The sequence below is a fragment of the Oncorhynchus masou genome, chromosome 24 (genome assembly GCF_036934945.1).
Source record: "Oncorhynchus masou masou isolate Uvic2021 chromosome 24, UVic_Omas_1.1, whole genome shotgun sequence".
Taxonomy (NCBI): domain Eukaryota; kingdom Metazoa; phylum Chordata; class Actinopteri; order Salmoniformes; family Salmonidae; genus Oncorhynchus; species Oncorhynchus masou.
The window spans coordinates 50347306-50371543 of NC_088235.1; the positions used below are offsets into that span (position 1 = coordinate 50347306).

General features: G+C 42.1%; 2 protein-coding genes across 11 annotated transcripts in view; both read right to left on the reverse strand.

Moving 5' to 3' along the window:
- The window catches only part of LOC135512299 (serine protease HTRA1A-like), a 34645-nt gene extending 29504 nt beyond the window's left edge, over window positions 1-5141 (reverse strand). The window contains exon 1 of the mRNA XM_064934185.1: window positions 4517-5141. Coding sequence (XP_064790257.1) covers window positions 4517-4976 — 460 coding nt within the window. The 5' untranslated portion in view covers window positions 4977-5141. The remainder of the gene's footprint in view (window positions 1-4516) is intronic.
- Window positions 5142-7686: 2545 nt separating this feature from the next.
- The window catches only part of LOC135512300 (pleckstrin homology domain-containing family A member 1-like), a 37155-nt gene continuing 20603 nt past the window's right edge, over window positions 7687-24238 (reverse strand). For 3 of the 10 annotated variants that reach the window (XM_064934186.1, XM_064934187.1, XM_064934188.1), the window contains 10 exons: window positions 21924-22021; window positions 21397-21528; window positions 21010-21150; window positions 20826-20894; window positions 20328-20392; window positions 20155-20218; window positions 18126-18215; window positions 15180-15250; window positions 14452-14526; window positions 10675-13498 (listed from right to left, as the gene is read on the reverse strand). In XM_064934186.1, the coding sequence (XP_064790258.1) occupies window positions 13273-13498; window positions 14452-14526; window positions 15180-15250; window positions 18126-18215; window positions 20155-20218; window positions 20328-20392; window positions 20826-20894; window positions 21010-21150; window positions 21397-21528; window positions 21924-22021 (1031 nt within the window). In that variant the 3' untranslated portion in view covers window positions 10675-13272. Of the gene's footprint in view, window positions 7760-10674; window positions 13787-14451; window positions 14527-15179; window positions 15251-18125; window positions 18216-20154; window positions 20219-20327; window positions 20393-20825; window positions 20895-21009; window positions 21151-21396; window positions 21529-21923; window positions 22022-24238 lie in introns of those variants that run through there. The other 7 variants (XM_064934193.1, XM_064934192.1, XM_064934191.1 and 4 more) reach the window with 7 other exon arrangements.

Genomic DNA, 24238 nt, shown 5'->3' on the forward strand with positions numbered 1-24238 from the left:
TGACATATCTAGTGGAAGACATAGGAACTGGCTTCCACGAGTTTTGTTATACTCACATACATTATTCAAACAACTTTAGAAACTTCAGAGTGTTTTCTATCCAAATCGACTAATAATATGCATATCATAGCTTCTGGGCCTGAGTAGCAGGCAGTTTACTTTGGGCACACTTTTCATCCAGATGTCAAAATATCACCCCCTATCCCAAAGAAGATTTATAGCCAGCATGAGAAGAAAAAAAAAGCCTGAGGAGCACCTCCTACTGGAGAGTTAATCTATAAACAGCTATTCATTTGATCTCCCATCCAGGGTTTTAACCAAGCCCAGCTCTGCTTAGCTTTGAAGTTTGTCACTGACTACAACCAATGTGGTATCATGAGAACGATTATTGACAGTCATTTTAATAGCTAAATATATTCACTAATGCTATCAGTCATTTCATAGGGTAGATTTAACAGGGGAAATTAAACTTAACCATACTTAATAAATCATACAGTATAACAACAACGATACTATTTTGGCCTATATAGCATTTTCAACGTCATCGACAGCTGGTGTTTCAATTCAACCCAGGGTTCAACTTAAAATAGACAATACATATAGGCGGCCTAGGTTTTTAAGCTTAGGTTGATTTCAAAAGTAATCTGGAAGTTAATCATTGTGTTGGAATCATATCTCCATCTCAACCAAAAATCTAAGTTAAAGAATAGGAATAAATCAAACTTTTTTTAAAGTGCATTTCAAGTTTAATTAGATTTAGTCCTATTCTTTAACACACAGTTGAAGTTGAAAATGTACATACACCTTAGCCAAATAACCTGAGTTTTTAAATGTTTCACAATTCCTGAAATTTAATCCCAGTAAAAAGTCCCTGTCTTAGGTGAGTTAGGATCAACACTTTATTTTAAGAATGTGAAATGTCAGAATAATAGTAGAGAATGATTTATTTCAGATATTATTTCTTTCATCACATTCCCAGTGGGTCAGAAGTTTACATACACTCAATTAGTATGTTGTTGCATTGCCTGTAAATTGTTTAATTTGGGTCAAACGTTTTGGGTAGCCTTTCACAAGCTTCCCACAAAAGAAGGAGGGTGAATTTTGGCCCATTCCTCGTGACATAGCTGACGTAACTGAGTCAGGTTTGTAGGCCTCCTTGCTCGCACACGCTTTTTCAGTTCTGCCCACATATTTTCTATAGGATTGAGGTCAGGGATTTGTGATGACCAATCCAATAACTTGACTTTATTGTCCTTAAGCCATTTTGCCACAACTTTGGAAGTATGCTTGGGGTCATTGTCCATTTGGATGACCCATTTGCCACCAAGCTTTACCTTCCTGACTGATGTCTTAAGATGTTGCTTCAATATATCCATGTAATTTTCCTCCTCATGATGCAATCTATTTTTTTTGCAGCAAAGCACCCCCGCAACATGATGCTGCCACTCCCGTGCTTCACGGTTGGGATGGTGTTATTCGGCTTGCAAACCTCCCCCTTTTCCCTCCAAACATAACGATGGTCATTATGGCCAAACAGTTCTATTTTTGTTTCATCATACCAGAGGACGTTTCTCCAAAAAGTATGATCTTTGTCCCCATGTGCAGTTGCAAACCATAGTCTGGCTTTTTTATGGCGGTTTTGGAGCAGTGGCTTCTTCCTTACTGAGCGGCCTTTCAGGTTATGTCGATATAGGACTCGTTTTACAATGGATATAGATACTTTTGTTCCTGTTTCCTCCAGCATCTTCACAAGGTCCTTTGCTTTTGTTCTGGGATTGATTTGCACTTTTCGCACCAAAGAACGTTCATCTCTAGGAGACAGAACGCGTCTCCTTCCTGAGTGGTATGATGGCTGCGTGGTCCCATGCGGTTTATACTTGCGTACTATTGTTTGTACAGATGAACGTGGTACCTTCAGGTATTTGGAAATTGCTCCCAAGGATGAACCAGACTTGTGGAGGTCTACAATTGTTTTCTGAGGTCTTGGCTGACTTCTTTTGATTTTCCCATGATGTCAAGCAAAGAGGCACTGAGTTTGAAGGTAGGCCTTGAAATACTTCCACAGGTACTCCTCCAAATGACTCAAATGATGTCAAATAGCCTTTGAGAAGCTTCTAAAGCCATTGCATCATTTTGCAGAATTTCCCTAGCTGTTTAAAGGCACAGTCAACTTAATGTATGTTTACTTATGACCCACTGGAATTGTGATACAGTGAATAAGTGAAATAATCTGTCTGTAAAGAAAATTGGGAAAAATGACTTGTCATGCACAAAGTAGATCTCCTAACCGACTTGTCAAAACTATAGTTTGTTAACAAGAAATTTGTGGAGTGGTTGAAAAAACGTGTTTTAATGACTCCAACTTAAGTGTATGTAAACTTCCGACTTCAACTGTAGATGTTTGGTTGAGATGGAGACGTGAATCCAACATACAGTAAGTATCAATCACTAATTTGTCGACAAACTGGAATCCAAGCAAGACTAAGTCAGTGACATAGAATATACATCTTCAAATGTTGATATTTGGTTGCGTTGAGAACCAAACACAATTCAATATCACTTTTGCAATACAATAAATAATTTGTCGACAAGTTAATAGGCTAACAAATTATATATATGTTGGATTCATGTCCTCAAATCAATAAAAAATAAAAGTAAAAACATAAGATTAAGTCAGTGGCTCAGATGTAACTATCACAGCATTAAATGTTGATATTTGTTTGTTGTCCACCAAACAATTCAATATTACTTTTGTAATACAGTTAAAAGCCTGAAACTAAGGCTCTCTTACCTAACAGTATTTATCCAACCTTCAAATGAGTAACATCCATAGCCACATTTTGAGGCTAGCCTACTGTAGTCTAACTATAAACCTTTTCTTATGTAATATTAGAAAGTGTGCATGTTCAAGATAGCATGCAAAGGTTGCAGGTCCGTGGAGATCTTCTCAATTGCTTTAATAATTTGTGAAGAGTCTTGAACAGCATTGATCACGTGCACTATATACTTTCAATGTAAGTACTCAACCCCTTTGTTATGGCAAGCCTAAATAAATTCACAAGTAAAAATGTGCTTAACAAATTGCATGGACTCATTTGGTGTTCAACAATAGGGTGTCATTAATAAATCATTAACAAAAATCAATATTCACTATCTTTGTACCCCACACATACAGTACAATTATCTGTATGGTCCCTCAATCGAGTAGTGAATTTCAAGTACATATTACACCAAAGACAAGGAAGGTTTTTCAATGCCTCAAAGAGACACCGGATTCTAGATACAGTATGTAAAAAAAAATTAAAAAGCAGACGCGGAATATCCTTTGGAGCATGGGGAAGTTATTAATTAGGCTTTAGACGGTGTATCCATACACCCAGTCACTACAAAGATACAGGCATCCTTCCCAACTCAGTTGCCGGAGAGGAAGGACACTGCTCATGGATTTCACCGTAAGGACAATGGTGATTTTAACAGTTACAGAGTTCAATGGTTGTGATATAAGAAAACAGAGGATGGTCAACAAGATTGTAGTTACTCCACAACACTAACCTAAATGGCAGAGTGAATATAAGGAAGCCTGTAGAGAATAAAATATTGCAAAAGATGCATCCTGTTTGCAACAAGGCACTTAAGAAATACTGCACAAAATGTGGCAAAGAAATTAACTTTTTGTCCTGAATATAAAATGTTATGTTTGGGACAAATCCAACACAACACATCTCTGAGTATGACTTCATATTTTCAAGCATGGTGGTGGCTGCATCATGTTATGGGTATGCTTGTCATCTGCAAGGACTAGGGAGGTTTTTTTTAGGATAAAAAGAAACCAAATACAGCTATAAGCACAGACAAAATCCTAGAGGAAGACCTGATTCAATCTGCTTTCCAGCAGACACTGGGATGACAAATTCACCTTTCAGCAGGACAATAACCTGAAACACAAGTCCAAATCTACACTGGAGTTTCTTACCAAGATGACATTGAATGTTCCTGAGTGGCCGAGTTACAGTTGACTTAAATTGGCTTGAAAATAAATGGCTGTCGAGCAATGATCAACTTGACAGAGCTTAAAGAATTTAGAAAAGAATGGGCAAATATTGTACTATCCTCGTGTGCAAAGCTCTTAGAAACGTACCCAAAGAGAGACACAGCTGTAATCACCGCCAAAAGTGATTTTACAAAGTATTAACTCAGGGGTGTGAATACTAATGTAAATGTGATATTTCTGTATTCCAATACATTTGTAAACATTTCTAAAAACGTGTTTTCACGTTTTCATTGTGGGGTATTGTGTGTAGATGGATGAAAAATATATATTTTCAATTCAGACTGTAACACAACAAAATGTGGAATAAGTCAAGGGGTATAAATACTTTCTGAAGACATTGTATTTGCGTCTAAAGCTGAGTTACACGAGCACTGATTTAAAGTTAGGAACCCACCAGAAGGACTGATAAAACAATTAGCACATTCAAGTGGTGGAATGAAAGAATATGCCTAATGAATAAATTACCTTTTCCACAAGCTCCCCGTTGAATGAACAGAACAGGTGGCTGCTGAAGTTTCAGCGCCCGGTTGCTGACTCTCTTGAGCTCGCAGATGTTACGATATGATACACCGTCGCTGCCACATACAGGGTCGGTAGTTTTGCAGGCGCAAACGCCGCTCTTCCCTCTTCTTCTGACGGTGGCAGAGTAGCTCACTCCGCCCGATACCGAACACTCCAACCCCTCTGCACACACCGGGTCTCCAAGCTTCCCATTGCCGCCGCACGCTTCGCCCTCTCCAGAGGCGCACACCGGGCAGCAGTTGCAGTGGTCGAGGATTTTTCCTGCTAAGCACTCAACTGGCATACGTGGGCACATCGCCTTGTCACAACGACTGGGACAGCCGATAACGTACCTATTTGAGATCTGTGCTTCGGCAGGTAGGGATGCCAAGCAAACGGTTACGCACAATAGTGACCAAAACATGGTGGATTACTGTGAAACGGACTGTTGCCCAAAAATTGTGAAGTAAACAAAAAGTGTCAAGGCTACTCTAAAACGTGCATTACGTTTGAATATGTTAGCTGAAAATTGTAGTGCAGAGCAGCCACTGCAGATACAGCGGGATTTGGAAAGCTCCACTTCCACTGCGCACCAATATGAGATTTAGCGTGTTTTTGCTGGCACTGCATTTTTAAAGCCTATTCAATTCCACATGACCCGGCATACTTTCCAGACAATAAAACGCATTGCAATTGGTGTATGAGTGTGACGCCCTAACGCTTCGGTATTTATTTATGTTGCATTTAGGCCTATTTGAATTAATTATAGGTTTAACTTGGAATATGCTACACTTATAGAATATACAGTGGATCGAAGTAATGGACTGGCCTGAATGACTAGACCCTTTGAACAGGCTGGACAAACCCACGATGGTAGTTAGATACAGTGCATTCGGAAAGTATTCAAACGCCTTGACTTTTTCCGCATTTTGTTAGCTATAGCCTAACTCAAAATGGATTAAAACGTTTTTCCCCCTTCATCAATCTACACACAATACTCCATAATGACAAAACAAATACAGGTTTAGATATTTTGGCAAATCTATAAACAAATAAAACTCAAATTTACATAAGTATTTCTCAGTACTTTGTTGAAGCACCTTTGGCAGCGATTACAGCCTCAGGTCTTCTTGGGTATGATGCTACAAGCTTGGTACACCTGTATTTGGGGAGTTTCTCCCATTCTTCTATGCAGATCCTATCAAGCTCTGTCAGGTTGGATGGGGAGCATCACTGGACAGCTATTTTCAGGTCTCTCCAGAGATGTTTGATCGGGTTCATGTCCGGGCCACTCAAGGACATTCAGAGACTTGTCCCGAAGCCACTCCTGCATTGTCTTGGCTGTGCGCTTAGGGTAGTTGTCTTGTTAGAAAGTGAATCTTCACCCCAGTCTGAGGTCCTGAGCAGGTTTTCATCAAGGATATCTCTGTACTTTGCTCCGTTCATCTCGATCCTGACTAGTGTCCTAGTCCCTGCCGCTAAAAAACATCTCCACAGCTTGATGCTGCCACCACCATGCTTCATCATAGGGATGGTGACAGATTTCCTCCAGACGTAACTCTTCGCATTTAGGACAGTGTTAAATCTTGGTTTCATCAAACTAGAGAATCTTGTTTCTCATGGTCTGAGAATCCTTTAGGTGCCTTTTGTCAAACTCCAAGCGGGCTGTCATGTGCCTTTCACTGAGGAATGGCTTCAGTCTAGCCACTCTACCAAAAAGGCCTGATTGGTAGAGTACTGCAGAGAAGGTTGTCCTTCTGGAAGGTTCTCCCATCTTCATAGAGGAACTCTGGACCTTCTCCTCTGATTGCTCAGTTTGGCCGGACGGCCAGTTCTAGGAAGAGTCTTTGTGGTTTCAAACTTCTTCCATTTAAGAATGATGGAGGGCACTGTGTTTTGGGGGACCTTCAATGCTGCAGAAATGTTTTGGTACTCTTCCCCAGATCTATGCCTCGACAAAATCCTGTCTTGACGCTCTGCAGACAATTAGTTTGACCTCATGGCTTGGTTTCTGCTCTGACATGCACTGTCAACTGAGTGACCTTATATAGACAGTTGTGTGACTTTCCAAAGCATGTCCAGTCAATTGAATTTACTACAGGTGGACTCCAATTAAGCTGTAGAAAGGTCTCAAGGATGATCAATGGAAACAGGATGCACCTGAGCTCCATTTCGAGTCTCATAGCGGGGTCTGTATTATGTAAATAAGGTATGTTTTTTTTTTTTTTATACATTTGCAAAAAAAAATCTAAAAACCTGTTTTTGCTTTGTCATTGTGGGGGTATTGTACGTACATTTTTCATTTCATCCATTTTAAAATAAGGCTGTAACGTAACAATGTGGAAAAAGGGAAGGGGTCTGAATACTTTCCTTATGCACTGTACCTGTAATGGATGGAGTAATCAAAATATGTACCTTTAGATAACCATTTAAATTTAGCTGTTTAGAAAATTAAATCGTGAATAATAAATTCCCATTCATTGATGTGGGCCATTATAACAATGATTAACTTGATATGATAATTCTCCAACCAACAGGAAGCTATAAACACAGACTGCCTTACATCAGGAGAGATTATGAGGTCATAAACAGTGGTGAAAAGAGTACTAAATTGTAATACTTGAGTGAAAGTAAAGATACATTAATAGAAAATCAATCAAATGTATTTATAAAGCCCTTTTTACATCAGTCGATGTCACAAAGTGCTGTACAGAAACCCAGCCTAAAACCACAAACAGCAAGCAAAGCAGATGTAGAAGCACGGTGGCTAGGAAAAACACCCTAGAAAGGCCAGAACCTAGGAAGAAACCTAAAGAGGAACCAGGCTCTGAGGGGTGGCCAGTCCTCTTCTGGCAATGCCTGGTGGAGATTATAACAAAACATGGCCAAGATGTTCATTGATGACCAGGAGGGTCAGATAATAATAATCACAGTGGTTGTAGAGGGTGCAACAGGTCAGAACCTCAGGAGTAAATGTCAGTTGGCTTTTCATAGCCAATCATTCAGAGTTAGAGACAGCAGGTGCGGTAGAGAGAGAGTCCAAAACAGGAGGTCCGGGACAAGGTAGCATGTCCAGTAAATAGGTCAGGGTTCCATAGCCGCAGGCAGAACAGTTGAAACTGGAGCAGCAGCATGACCAGGTGGACTGGGGACAGCAAGGAGTCATCAGGCCAAGTAGTCCTGAGGCATGGTCCTTGGGCTCAGGTCCTCCGAGAGATGAGAGAAAGAGAGAATTAGAAGGAGCATACTTAAATTCACACAGGACACCGGATAAAACATGAGAAATACTCCAGATATAACAGACTGACCCTAGCCCCCCAACACAAACTATTGCAGCACAAATACTGGAGGCTGAGACAGGAGGGGTCGGGAGACACTGTGGCCCTGTTCGACGATACCCCCGGACAGGACCAAACAGGCAGGATATAACCCCACCCACTTTGCCAAGGCACAGCCCCCACACCACTAGAGGGATATCTTCAACCACCAACCTACTACCCTGAGACAAGGCTGAGTATAGCCCACGAAGACCTCCCCCACGGCACGAACGCGAGGGGGGAGCCAACCCAGACAGGAAGATCAACCCACTCAAGTGACGCACCCCTCCTAGGGATGGCAGTGACTCAGCCCCCGTAATAGGGTTAGAGGCAGAGAAACCCGGTAGAGAGAGGGGAACCGGCCAGGCAGAGACAGCAAGGGTGGTTCGTCGCTCCAGTGCCTTTCCGTTCACCTTCACACCCATGGGGGCAGACTACACTCAATCATAGGACCCACTGAAGAGATGAGTCTTCAATAAAGGCTTAAAGGTTGAGACCGAGTCTGCGTCTCTCAGATGGATAGGCAGACCATTCCATAAAGATGGAGCTCTATAGGAGAAAGCCCTGCCTCCAGCTGTTGGCTTAGAAATTCTAGGGACAGTAAGGAGGCCTGCGTCTTGTGACCGTAACTTTCAAGGGTAAAAGTATTTGGTTTTAAATATACTTAAGTATCAAAAGTAAAAGTATAAATCATTTCAAATTCCTTATTTAAAAACCAGACGGCAACATTTTCTTGTGTTTTAAATGTTTTATTTACGGATAGCCAGGGGCACACTCAGAAATGACTAATTAACAAAGAATGTTTGTTCAGTGAGTCCGCCAGATCAGAGGCAGAATTTGATGATTTTCCTGTCCTGCTCAGCATTCAAAATGTAATGAGTACTTTTGGGTGTCAGGGAAAATGTATGGAGTTAAAAAGTACATTTTACATTTACTCTATACATTTTCCCTGACACCCAAAAGTACTCCTTACATTTTGAATGCTAATAATTAAGATAATTGTCTTTACTATTTAGATTTTTTTGTATTACTTTTACTTCACTACATTCAAAAAATCTAAATAGTAAAGTACATATACCCCAAAAAACAACTCAAGTAGTACTTTAAAGTATTTTTACTTAATTACTTTACACCCCTGGTCATTAAGCATGTATATAGGTCTGCCAGGGAGATTATGGAGTTTCAGCCCTAAACATCCAGTTATTTACTGTTCCCTATACGAACTAGTCACTCTTAGCAACTTACTCAACTCATGTAATTAGGCTACAAAAACAACAACGAGTGATGGTGAGGGGTTTTATGTTGGCTGTGGGTTATAAGCCAGTTATAAAATCATTATTGCTCAATCTTATAAAAAAATACACCATTTCTTAATTCATTAATTATGCCATATGTGTGGTCAGAAATAAACAAAACAAAACAAAACAGAAACCAATTTGAGGGGAACTTGGGTGGGGATGAATCAAAATCAATTTTGTAAGCAAAGCTAACATTCAAAGCTTTTTATTTCAACAAACGTTGATCCTTTGATAATTAGCAAACTGTTCTTCGTGGCATTCTAAAAGAAATCCAAACAGTTTTCTGAAGTTGCACATATTGAAGATTAAACTAATTGTTGTTATTGGAGGAAATATAGGCCAATTGCATGTGTGAGAAGCGGAAATTCCTATGTTATAGCTAGTGGCTTATATAGTGTAGTGAACAACACAGCTCTGTTACGTTAGATGCCTGTGGTGGGCTGTAAAAGATCCAGCAAACAATGGACCAATGAATCACGGTCATAAACCGCTCTCACATACGATTGGTTATGGGATATTTTAATGACTATGGTTTAATGAGGTGGTTGGACCAATACTCATGGCCCAGGCAATGGGATGGAGGTTGCCTAGGGCCCCCTGTGGTGCTATGGGGCTTGCCTACCATCCTCCTCCATCCCAATGGAGAGGGTCCTGTTTTCATAATGGTTCACTTTGTCTTGCATTGCTAAGAAAAGGGGAGTGAACTGACATTGGAGTTCATGACATTTGGTGTTATAAACGCTCTTGCCATTTGAATGTATTTTGTGAAAATGACATGGCAACCTATAGGGTCAATATCAACCCAATAAAACACCTTTGGATGAAATCGACTTTAGGTTACACCCTAATAAGTCAAAATAAAGCAAGACAAATCTCAACTTGGACACATTGTTGGTGTGATGTATCATTCTGCATGAGTACATGCAAAGGTCTCTTTGGGCCAACTGCAGCTTTATTTGTCTCTCAGAAGCCCCACAAAAGCCCGTTGTAGGCCAATAAAGGCAGAGACTGAGCTACTCCAGGCGCTGAGAGCCGTACCGGCCCACAGTCTATCCAGATGTTGTTGTTGTCCACAAGCAACTGTATGACATCATTGTCATCGTGGGTCTCCATTCAACCACACACACACACAACTTATATCACACACTGCTCACACAGAACACCCAAACAATGTTGACTGCTAACGGACTATTACAAAAGGTCAGTCTGTATAGGAGCGAGTTGGAGTGACAGTTCTACTCTGGGAAGAAAGCAAAATGTTAATATTTCACCACCAGAGGGCAGAGTTGTCATACAATTAACTATTAGGCTGAGTAACAGAGGTTGAACCATTTCTTAGTATTTAGCCAGGTTTATGATTTCATAGAATTGTAATTGTCTGGGTCATCTGGATTTAGTCCTTGATTTTATTTGTGTAAATGGCAAGTGGGAAAGTTGGATGAGCAGATCACGAGCCGCTGCTCATCTAGGTTGAACAGAATTGCAATAATTCAAATCAACACATGAGCATTTTCTAAGTGTTTATTTCTTTCAAGTCATCCACATAATAAATAGTGATAATTAAAATCTAGTACACAAGACAAAATGGATTAGAACAGCTTTGTTTTTTAATAGAATTTATGCAGGCACTTGAGCAGCTATATGGTTTTGCAGAACCACTAATGAGATCTATTGAAATAAGACCATTGAGTAGCATGGTTGGGTTGACCTTCACTACCTTGCAATACAGGCACAGGGAAGTCCAAACGGAAATATACATCTAAACACATATCACAACATAAAATAAAACAATCCCAACAAACTGTCACCAAAGAAAACCATGTTTTCACACACGCAGAACAAAGCAGTCAGTGTCAATTTTGTCATAACTAAAAAAAAAAATGGTTAAAGCCACTGTTCAGTATACAGGTATGAAGAGGTCAGGGGTCAAGCATGTTGGTGGCCAGTAGGAGTATTAATTTAAACATCTCTGCAAGACAATGACCATCCCTACCCTAGAAGTAACTGCTTTTCACTTTGGCCCCTTAATGAAGCCACCCCGCTCTGTTGCACAACTCACTCTCTCACCGAAGTCCTATTGGTACAAATCCAAACCCCATTACAGTACCCAGCAGGATTAGGCAAATGTACATGGCTTGGTTTAGAACTGCACAGTCGTCTCGTACCAGTCCACAGTGTTTACCAACAACTTTCTAACTGTAATACTATGGTGTGGGGAGAATGGGATTGTTGTAGGTTTTAAAGTCAGATAAAGAACATGTATGTTAGAATAATTTGGTCATACACCATAAATTAAAGTAAATAACTAAAGACAACATTAGTTCAACAAAAACAACAGTGAATGCATGAACTGAACAGGTATGATTAGTTCTATGTTACTTGACAACTATTCAGTCATTAGAGAATATAGCTTGCTGTCTTAAAGGCGCAGTGCAGTCAAAAACATGATTTTTCTGTGTTTTGTATATATTTCCACACTATGAGGTTGGAATAATACTTTGAAATTGTGAAGATAATGCAAGTTGGTGGGATGAGATTGGCTTGCCTGGTGATGGTATAAATGAATAAACTACAAACAAAAAGGAGTTTCAAACTTCTGCCAGTAACAGATTGTTTTCTGGTTAGATATCCCTCCCATTAGGGTCTTCCAATTATGCCCCTCACTCAGACCACTCCCAGAAAGACCAAGCAAAAATCTTGATTGAGAAATAGCCCTTTGCTAAGAAGCTATTTTTGTCAATTTAACAGTAATGCACCTAATTGTTACCCAGAAATTCTTTGATATTGAGATAAATGTTGCATTGGACCTTTAAAAATATCCACTTACTAGCTTGCTTGGCACAGAGTGGTATAACATATTAGCCTCACACATGTCTGAATTAATCTGTGTGAGTCCACGTAGTCATGAGCTGCAGGTATACACTGAGTGCACAAAACAATAGGAACACCTGCTCTTTCCATGACAGACTGACCAGGTGAATCCAGGTAAAAGCTATGATCCCTTATTAATGTCACATGTTATATCCACTTCAGTCAGTGTAGATGAAGGGATTTTTAAGCCTTGAGACAATTGAGACATGGGTTGTGTATGTGTGCCATTCAGAGGGAGATTGGGCAAGACAAAAGATTGAAGTGCCTTTGAATAGGGTATGGTTGGTGCCAGGTGCACCAGTTTGAGTGGGTAAGAACTACAACTCTGTTGGGTTGCTCATGTGTATCAAGAATGGTCCATCACCCAAAGGACATCCAGCCAACTAAACAACTGTGGGAAGCATTGGAGTAAACATGGGCTAGAATCCCTGTGGAACACTTTCGACACCTTCGACTCCATGCACTGACAAATTGAGGCTGTTTTGAGGGCAAAAGGGGATGCAACTCAATATCAGGAAGGTGTTCCTCATGTTTCGTACACTCAGTGTGTATATTTTAAATCAACATAACGTTTTCTAAACTGAATTAACCCTATTAAATAAATAAGAACAGAGCAAGCAGGTGGGAGACAATGGCAAATAGCGCAGAATCTTTGGTGTAGAGTTCAGTGTGAATCTCACCCTCCCAGCCCACACAGAGACAGCGGATTCCAGGACTACATGTGAGTGTCCACATGCCTTAACCACTGAGTAGATGCCTAACAATTAAAACGAGAGAACAGAACCCCCCCTGCCTCTTTGTCCGAGTGACCTCCAACTCTAATGTGACTGGGGTTGACTAGCTGGGGTAGATTAACAGCTTCACGAACAGGGGGTTGAGATGGTTGGAAGTCAGACACATTATACAGACCAACTTTGGCTTGGAATTCAGTGCCTGCTTTCTGTCATTTCCATCCAGATGACTTCTGTTCAGTTTGGTGGAAATGAGACAAGTGGCCCACTGTTCAGCTACTATCAGATATTCAAAAGCATTCTTCTCATTTCCCCCGTTGTCATGCAGCCTCTCCTCTGCAGCCCACCCCCTCTGCCAGGTTATGGGGTAGTGTGGGGGCAGATCATGGGTCAGACTTCACTGACCGGCAAGTCGTCAGCGTCCAGGTCAAGGGGGGGTTCAGGTGGGTAGGGCTCAAAGCTGCTGCGTCGTCTCCATGGCGACTCGAGGGCAGTGTCGGCGGTCACTTGGACAGGCGTGTCTCCTGCAGGGACAGTCGGGCGTGGTTGGGTCGCGGCAGGAGGCTCATGAAGTGCTCGCTGTCCCACGCAAGGCTCCGAGCGTGCACTGCCCGCGACAGAAGGGCACCCTGGGTAGGGTGGCACTGCAGATATGGGCGAACGAGGGACGGGGGGCCCCGGTTGGCTGCGGTAGAATGTGGAAGGGGAGGAACGGCCACAGTGCTCCTGCTGAGAGAGGAGGGAGGGATGTGTCCCACAGAATCACAGTCAGACGGGAAAAATGGTGAGTTGTGAATAGAGCCCGTGCCAGACTTTTGGTGTAGCGGCTGATGCAGCAGCAGTGGTAGTAGTAGAAGTAGTGGTAGTAGTAGAAGTAGTGGTAGCCGCAGTTGCAGACCGTAGAAGTGCTAGCAGAGCAGTGACGGGTGCTGGGAGGAGTGCAGTGGTAGTGAAAAGCAGAAGAAGTGGTAGTGCTCATTTTTTTAAAGTTAGTATTTCACTGTCAGATTTCAATCTCTGTAAAGAAACAAGAGGGGGTGGGGAATAAAGCAAGTAAAAAAGAAAAACATGTCAGTGACCAGTTGGTGTTGTTATTGGGAGGCAACATACGCAGCTGCACCTACTTACCCAATCCATTTACCCAGGAAAAATAGTGACAGACACTTAAATAACTCCTGATTGCCTTTGCTGGCTATTCAAAAAGATATTTTCTCCCAAATCTGTTGTGTAAAGTTTGTAAGTCGCTCTGGATAAGAGCGTCTGCTAAATGACTTAAATGTAAATGTAAAGCATCACCAAAGTCATCATAATTCTGCATCATGCAGCCGGCCACAGAACATTTGCCAAAACATATGTGCATGACTTGAAACAGACCATGCAACGGAAACACCTACACCGTAACGGGTTATGTGTGAGTAAACAAAGGGCTGAGTGATTCTTCAAGTATGCCAGGGCGGTTAGTTTAAGAGCTTCAGAGTACATGTGCTTATACAGAAGTCGTCACCATACAAACATGCAGAACACAAAACATACCAACAGCTAAACTGTTATTGATGTTAAGAAGACTAGGGTTTAGTTCCCAAAGACAACATTCATTCAGACTTGCAAGTTGTCTTGGCTTAGAAAATGAGAAGTTAACTGGGTTATGCAAGTCAACAGTTAGAGAGAGTAAACACACATACAGGCAGCGGACAGGAGGTAGAACTAGAGACAGGCAGGATGTGAGACATCTAAGACAGGTACACAGCTGCAGGAGACTGCAGAGAGAAAGAAAGTCAAGGAGAGTCAGAGACATGTGAAGAGACATGACAGGACATAGACAAGTGACAGGAAACAGGTCTGTGCAACAGCTTTCATTGTACAAGAGAGGCATTAGCGTGTGTGTGTGTGTGTGTGTGTGTGTGTGTGTGTGTGTGTGTGTGTGTGTGTGTGTGTGTGTGTGTGTGTATGTGTGTGTGTAGTAAGGGTTTCAAAGTTACAGAGGGATGTTTAAAAAGTTTTGTCATCTTCAACAATGGTGACAACAGCACGAATAGCAAGAAGTGGGAGTGAGTGGGGTGTGGAAGAGAATGGGAGGTTGTGACTAGCTGCAGAGGTCCAGGGAGGTTAAGCTACATTAAGTCAATGGGAATGAGTTTATGGGACTAACCCCAGGGCTGAGGTAGAGCATGGAGAGGAAGACAGGAAAAGCAAAGAAGCAGAGGTAGAGGAGAGGAGGACTTTGAGATGGAAGTTATGGAATGGGCAGCGGGGTGGAGGGGTTAAAGCCCACACAGGGAGGGACATGTACAGTTTGATTTTTAGGGAGGCAGATGGGTGACTCCAGTCCACACCATGACATAAAAAAACAAAAAGTGAGTGAAAACCAACAGTATACAGAAGGCACTTTGGGGTACAGGAGCTGACATACGTGCTGCACTCCCCGATTCGGGCCGTATACCTCTGTATACAGGGGTTTGACAGCCGTCTGGCCTGCCGCATCTGCAACAACACAGTGGACAGCTGGATTAGAGCAGGCTGGGGAGGGCCAGCCTAGCCCACAGTACAGGGGGAAGAAAGGGAGTGGTAGAAAGAGAAGTATACATGTGGAGCAGGGTTTCCGTTAGTCGGTAATAGCCTGCTTTTGGCCGATAAAAAAAAATGAAAAGCTGATAAATAAAATTGGTGCAAGCCAACTGGAGAATAAAAATAAACCCATTGCAAAATTCTTTCTAGCCTATTCATTACTGGAAATACCAGTCAATGTCATGCTTATCGGTCGATGGGTTCATTTGCATAATTTGGTGGAATTCAATTGGCAATAGTTTAATCTCAGACAGTGCGAGAGCTGCTGCTACAACTCCTGGAGTGAAATTAGCTTTTATAATCCCAATCACTGTGAAACAATTCTTAATAAAATTGTGTGTTAACTGCTTTGATTGCCACCATTAAAAAGAGCTGATATTTTTATTTCTCAACTGATAATTGAAGCGCACTTCCCATTCAAGTGGACCTAACAGCAGGCAAGCTTCAGCGCGCCACACACCACTTTGCAATGATCTGGAAACAGTATGCATTTTTTTTTAAACATATGCTTAATTGTTTGAAACCTGAATGTTGTACTACATATTATGAGGCTTGTTTACCTAGCTTCAAAGTAGCCTAGCCAAAATATGACCAAACGTGGAGGCAAATATTTTATCAAGTCTTCCATATGCCATTGAAACCAGTAGCCTATTTCTCTCATGTTCTACTAGCTTTCAAATCAATTATCTTTCATTGTCCAGCAGCCAAAAGATTTCCCCTCTCTTTTTTTGTAAGATTTAATTTTGTTTGTCAAACAATAAACCAAACAGACAAAAGACAACAGACAAACGCACGCAAACTTCGACATCGCATCTGCCCAGACCCACGTTTCCACCACCACAATATCCAGCGCCTGCAATACTCTACTCCACATGGCCTCAAACTGCACCACTCTGCCCTTCTGTCGCCCACACCCTTTCAATCTTCAAATAATAATGCATTTGATTCTTCCACCATCCCAACAATGCAGGACCACTTGATTTTCAGTTAAAGCAAAAGTTTTCTACATGATTGATGAGAAAAGTACAGTACAACCCATTGGGTCTCAACCAACCCTCATATGCCATGTCTTGAAATATGCAGACAGAATTAAAGTAAATGTATATTCTAAAACTTCTGACAGCCAACTTTCTAACTCCGCCCATTACGTTGAGACTTTACAGCACTCCCAGAAGGCATGAATGATCGAGTCAGTGTTGGTTTTATGCTTACGACATGATTCAACCGTTGTGCTGTAGAATTTCTGAATTTTGTCTCTTGTATAATATATTCTGTACATTAGTCAATACTGGATTAAGCATACATTTTAATTAACTATAATTTCGTAAGTTTTGTTCCAATACTCCATCTAGTGCCGATATCAGATCCTTTTAGGTCTTGGTACCAGTAGTTGATATTTTTTTCCTCAGAGACTGTCAGTTGGATAGGATCTCTGCAAGGTTTAGTATATCTTATCTATCATATGAGTATCATTTTCTGGCTCAAATAGAATTCCCCCAACATTGCTCTGATATCCAAAAGATTTTAGATCGAAATGTAGTGATATGAAACTTGCATGTATTTGAAAATATCTACATTGTTCAGTCCAAAATTGCTTTTTAATTCTGTCATGGAAATAATTGTATTTCCTATTACCAAGTAATTTACAGTTTCTATGCCTTTAGTTTTCCATGTGGGACAATTTATCTGTGAATTTTGAAAAGCTATCCAAGGATTGTTCCATAGGGCTGTGTTTTTAAGCAGTGGTATTGATTCTTGTAGAATCCGTTACATTTTCTAACATATTTTTATCATGTTCTTTGCTCCATCATTTGAAAACTGACCTCCCCATTTTCAGACAGATATTTTCATCTCAGTCTCATGAAACCGCTCACATGTGCAGTGCGCTTTTGACTACAGTGTTTTACTGTTAACTGCATTACGCAACAAACATCAGCAAGTAGTCTACTGCCTTGTGCACATTGCTGCGCCTATAATGCCTATAATGTGAACAAATAATAGTTGATCAACATTTTAAGCTAAACTTTCTGCATCAGCCTCATTGCTTTTTTAAAATGTTTTTGATGTAGTCTAGGCTACATGAATATGTGATGTATCCTCCCACAACTGTCCCAGAGTTTGTTTGGAATACGCCATTTCTTTCTCCCACAAAACGACAAGCTGAACAATAGAATAGGTACACTTTTCTACCACGGGGGATAGTAGAGGGGACATAGACTAGTGTTGTTGCTGTTCATTAGTCATCTTGCTTGCTGAGGAAAAGTACATGTGGACAGTTATTCTAACATCTTCAAACACACAACAGAAGTCGTCGTTGCATCCTTGACTTGTGATCTGTCATTTTGAGCACAGTGGGTGGACGCCCTTATCAGGTTACGCACCCAATGGATACATTTCTCAAATGTCCAGTAAATTAAAATGCTGCCGGTCAAATGTCCGGTGCCATAGTTTTCTAATGGAAACCCTGATGTGACGATTGCCTATGCAATGCCACGAAGAGGGCAAACACCTACAGTAGAAGGGGGACCTGGGTGAGGATGCCAACCTCTACCCTCTGCAGTCAGTACAGAATGTGACATACTTTTCACTCCTCCCTGCATCCTCACTGTTTGTGTGTGTGGTGTGTGTCTGAGCCATCGCTCTTGGCTTGGGCTGCCATGAACACGTGAAACAAATGGAGATCAGATCAGTTTGTGTTGCTACTAAGGACCAGAGGGACAGGAGACTGGCCAGAAGTGACAGCGCATGCAGTAGCACAATAAACCCAGTGGCCTGCTGAGTGGTTACATACTGTGGCTGCAGATCTCCCAGGTCCCCGCTGGGCTACGATGGCACCAGAGACAGCCTTGATCCAGCTGTGCATCTCCTCTGGACTGTCAGCCTGCAAAGAAAGAGGAGACGGGGGAGGATGAGGGAGGAGGGTGGAGGAAGGGAGTGGGGATAAGGGGCCAATAGTAAAGTGGGTGAGGGAAAGAAATATACCAAAGGGGTAAAATTCTTGACATGAATCTACACCAGAGATGGGCAACTCTCAAAACATTCTTGGGGCTCTCAATTTACGGTTGAGTTACAATAGTAGAATACACAAGGTGTGATTTTGAAATGTAGTTGTGCATCAGCAGTTTTTTTTGTGTTATGTCAGTCACAGGTTTACATTTATTGTCACAAGTCTCTTTTTTTTTACCCCCTTTTCTCCCCAATTTCATGGTATCCAATTGTTAGTAGCTACTATCTTGTCTCATCGCTACAACTCCCGTACGGGCTCGGGAGAGACGAAGGTTGAAAGTCATGCATCCTCCGATACACAACCCAACCAGCCGCACTGCTTCTTAACACAGCGCGTATCCAACCCGGAAGCCAGCCGCACCAATGTGCCGGAGGAAACACAGGAGTCGCTGGTGCACGATGAGACAAGGACATCCCTACCGGCCAAGCCCTCCCTAACCCGGACGACGCTAGGCCAATTGTGCGTCGCCCCACGGACCACCCGGTCGCGGCCGGTTACAACAGAGCCTGGGCGTGAACCCAGAGTCTCTGATGGCAGTACAGCGCCCTTAACCACTGCGCCACCCGGGAGGCCTTGTCACAAGCCTTGTCCTGCAGGGAGAACTTCAGCTGAATCAAAATTAACCAAAAAAATAACATAAAAATGAATGAAAACAAAAATGAGCTTTTTGACCTTAATTTAAAGTTAGGCTTTAGGGTTAGCAGTGTGGTTAAGGGTAGGTTTAAAATCAGATGATATGACTTTGTGGCTGTGCCAGCTAGTGACCACTGCAGAGCTGCTTTCAGAACACGATTCATTATCATTCAATTAGCCCATGTCAGCAATGTTTTTGGGGGGGGATTGGAAAATGAGTCTAGCTAGCTATCTAAACTTGTCGTAATCATGGTTGAATTACTGACCGGTGGGGCCCAAATGATTTTAAATCACTCTCACTCAGATATTATATTAACATGGCAGAGGGCAGGGCAAAATGTGTAGAATTGCAGGAAATTAGCCTAAAAATGCAAACATTTCTCTGCACCCTATGTCAAAATGTGTAGAATTGCAGGAAATGAGCTGTAAAACTGCGAATTGTCCCCCAAGGTGAAATCGGGGAGGGAACTGTGGACCTGTCGCTGTACTTGATATCTCAGACAGCACTGGACCGATTCTGATGAAATTTGGGTAAATTATGCGTCCTATCATAGAGAGCCAGCATTTACAAAAATACACTGATTGGCCCAAGGCAGGAGCTATCGTAATTAACTGAAATGTATTAGGTCACACGTGATATCTCAATTGGCCCAAAGGGGGACGACCATAGATTCTATTAAATTACCAGAGGGGCTATGTCATAAACCCTCCAAGTTCCAGAATGGGGTGAAAATGGCAGACATATTAGTCAGGGAGAATATCAAACCAGTCTAATTGGAATGAATGGCTGTAGAGGCAAAATGCTGATTTTATTTATGCAGGAGATATCAGAAAATGCGTAATATAATCTGTCAACCTAAAACATTGTCGTATACTCAAATACAGTTTGTACTGGTTTTACACATTTTCTGTATAAATAGCCTTTAAAATATATGTAAACAGACCATAAGTCAATTTTTGTATGATAAAATATCAGTAGATGTTGTATTTACAACTATGTCCTATCATCGACTGAATTCTGCCAGTGTATGGCTGTGGGTCCCCCGGGTGGTACGCCGGCGGCCACTCCAGCCCCTCATCATTAGTTCAGATTTTTTTGTGGCCCCACCAAAGTTGCCCATCCCTGATTTAGACATTATGTAATTGTGTGTTGGTAAAAAGATGTTGGGTCTCTTCTCACCTGGATGTAAAAAGTCCTAGAAGTGGTGACGACCTCAAAGAGATTATCCCTCATCATGATGTCACTGGAAATACAAATCCAACAGTGATCAAAATCAAAGTTGGCTACATGCCAAATGTAGGTAGATGTAGAGGCTACGTTCTACCATGACAATGTTGAGGGTTGTGTAGTACCTCTGTTTGCACTCCTGAACTTTGTGGACCTCCTTCAATGGAATCATTCTCAGAGGCTCCTTCTCCTGAAGAGAGAGGGGGAGCGGTTCAAGAAAATGAAAAAGAACATTTTAAAGAGCCCAAAATGTATAACATACTGCTATAACACTTGCTCCACAGTCTTTAGGAATCATCTTTGTTGAGTAAAACCAACTTTCAAGACCTTATTGATGCAGTATATTTGGAAGACAAGGGAGAAAGACTGTCCACGCAAATTAGACACATGCTGGTACAAAATATAGGCAAGCATGGAAGTGCTTTGTGGAGTGTGTGTGTGTGTGTGTGTGTGTGGTAGGGCACAGAGACAGGGGCATGCTAGGACATGTGTAGCAATGGCACAAGATTCCAAGGACTTGAGGTGGAGCGTGTCCGGACAAGAGGACAAACCCAGTGTGAGTGTGTGAGTGTGTGTATTAAGTCATTCCGGTATTTTTTCCAGTGTTAATGAAAATTGCTTACCAGATCTGATTTGAAGTAACTCATGGTGTTATCCTCCAGTAAGAAATATCTCCTTTTCCAATTTCTCATCTGGGGGGAAAAAAATAGCAATTTACTTCCTCATACTCATGGCCTCATACTTTAACCTAAAGTACCCCAAACTCAGAGCCTCTCACTGTACCCCACCATAGTCCATTACACACACCACAGCTCCCTGCTTCACACAGTATCCAGACTTGATGACCGCCCGGTCCTGGGTCGGCCTGCCCAGGAAGTATGGCAGCTGGCTGTACGACCTCCGCAGCAACTCACGCTCCGAACCCTCCTGGCCCTCTCCCCCTTCCTGCTGTTGGAGGGAAATACACCAAAGGTGATTTACATGCACAACATCTCAGTTAAATGTACAACTTAATAAGAGGCTGACTAGGTAAGGCAATATCTAGTGAGGCCGAGTTATGGGGGTAGACATAAGTCATTATGTCTAAAGAAGGACCCTAAAGAAGGACTGTAGATGCTCAAACTATCAACTGCAACTCTATTGACATGCAACTAGCTAGGGTTAGGGATAGGTAAGGCGGCTAGCCTTGGCTACCTGCGTCTGGGTGATGATGGGAACTCCCCCAATGATGTCAGTCCTGTAGGAGACCTGCTTCTTGGGTCCCAGGATGTCCAAAAGAGCTTTCTGGTTCTCCACATTCTGTTGGGCATTACATGACTTTGGCACCTGCAAGAGAAAACAGTGTGACAAACATTCATAACATGTACAGTAGACCTCGATTCTGTGACTGTTTCAGGGGGATAACACCTTAGGACAACCATATTTCTGTGTATGTTGGTTAATCACTTCTGCAGACATCCTCTCCTGTTTCTAGCCCTTTTTGAGGTTGGAGTGGGAGTACTGCACAGCTCCCCCAAATCAAGGGCAGAAAGGTCTCTACCAACAATACACCATCCTGAGTCACTCTCTGACTCACACACACAAGTGAAATCTTGAGATGTTACTCACTTTAACAGGAAATATTCAGTCATGAACAGGAAATCATCGTTTTCTAAAGAGGACTAGGCTGGGTCTTCAGGTCCTTAGTAATAGAAGACAGTGCAGAATTGAGTGAGACTCACAGTGATTTTGGTGGCCTTGTTGAGAGCATTCACCCATTCCACCAGGTCCTGCTGATCATTGGCCTGGAGGAAGAATTTCCTCATGCCAGCATTGATGACTGAGAAAGAGGAAGGGAAAGGCCAAGAAAGAGAAGACAATAGTGAGTGCCCCAATTCAGAAGTTGATAACATAAAACACTGTAGCTTAATTAGAGGTTGGTTGAGAGGGAATAGAGAGGATTGTCTGCTGTTACTAATAAGACGAGGCATAGCAGGAGCATTGGGTCCATTATATGAGAGTGGAAAATGGCATCAAAGCCATCAGCAACCCTACCTATCCCCTCTGTAATGACCATTCATCCCCAATGTTAACAAAAAAAGGGCTGGAGGCCATCACAAATCACACACGCACTTGTCAATCACAAAGGGTTTTTAGGTCAATTCCTGATTCTGGCACAGAGAGCACTCCTGTCTCCATATATCGTTATCTCTTAATTATTTAATCCCCAACTTCCTCTACTTTTCGCCTTCTCCCCTTCTGATCAATGTGCTAAATTACATTATAGCTGAGCCTACCAGACGGGCTAAATGCCCTTTAGAGCACCAGCTGTTCCGGACGACTCTGTGATCACGCTCTCCATAGCCGATGTGAACAAGACCTTTAAACAGTTCAACATTGACAAGGCCGCGGGGCCAGACCGATTACCAGGACATGTACACAGAGCATGCGCGGACCAACAGGCAATAGTCTTCACCAACATTTTCAACCTCTCCCTGACCGAGTCTGTAATACCTACAAGTTTCAAGCAGACCACCATAGTCCATGTGCCCAAGAAAGCGAAGGTAACCTGCCTAAATCAATTTGTAAGTCGCTCTGGATAAGAGCGTCTGCTAAATGACTTAAATGTAAATGTAAATGACTACTGCCCGTAGCACTCATGCCGGTAGCCATGAAATGCTTTAAAAAGCTGGTCATCAACACCATCATCCCGGAAACCCTAGACCCACTCCAATTCGCATACCGCCCCAACAGATCCACAATCTCAATCCACACTGCCCTTTCGCACCTGGACAAAAGGAACAGCTATGTGAGAATGTTGTTCATGGACTACAGTTCAACGTTCAACATCAGTGCCAACAAAGTGCATCACTAAGCTAAGGACCCCAGTAGTAAAGACCTCCCTCCACCCCCAGTTTGTAAGGGTAGGCAACAACACCTCTGCCATGCTGATCATCAACACGGGGGCCCCTCAGGGGTGAATGCTTAGTCCCTTCCTGTACTCCATGTACACCCATGACTGCATGGCCAAGCACAACTTAAATACCATCATCACTAAGTCTCTCTCTCAGCGTGATTCATCACACCAGATAACACGTTTCTATTGCTCCAGAGTCCAATGGCGGAGAGCTTTACACCACTCCAGCCAACGCTTGGAATTGCACATGATGATTTTAGGCTTGTGTGAAGCTGCTTGGCCATAGAAACCCATTTTATGTTTGAGCAACCAGCCATGCATTCTTCATAGACAATTTTATACATGTCAGCAACAGGTGTGGCTAAAATAGCCAAATCCACTAATTTGAAGAGGTGTTCACATACTTTTGAATATATAGTGTATGAAAATCTGGATACCACCCAAGCCTAGATTAAATTAATTTGTAATTTTAATATTGTTTGGAATGATTTACCCACAGATTACCCATTATATTGACCAGATACTCTAGTGGCCGCTCTAACATTGAAAATACATTTATTCAAAAATGGAAAACAGTCGGGCGGAGGCAAGATCAGGTGGGCCAATGAGGGCTACACGCTTGTGAACAAAAGGCACAATTCCGATAGTGTTTCTTCTCAAAGTTAAATCAGTACACTCATAAACAACCGAAGCATTACAAAACATCTATACAATCAATCAAATAAGCCACACGTAGCAAATAAGCCATAAAATGTTTTATCCAAATTCGACACTCATTGACCGTCAATACAAAAACTCCTTGCTTGGTGAGCAAAGAAATATGAAAAAACAGCACCTGCTGGAGAAGACAGATTTTGGGCTCTTATTATCCTTCTAACTTCGCCGCCTTCTCTCCGTTTTAACCTATTTTCTTCCAACAGGAAATCCAGTTGACTGACAGGCTTCCCAGACTGCCTCTAATCTTTAAAATGTTCCTGAAGGTATCCTGCATTAGTGTACCAAGCTTGATACTTGCATCATAAAAAGGAACAATTATTTCATCTGCAGGACTAGAGATAACATGACTAACAAGGAGTTAATGGCCCGCAAGTGGTTTTGGAACAGCCTGCGACAGTTTAATAATGTAAAATGCGACCCACC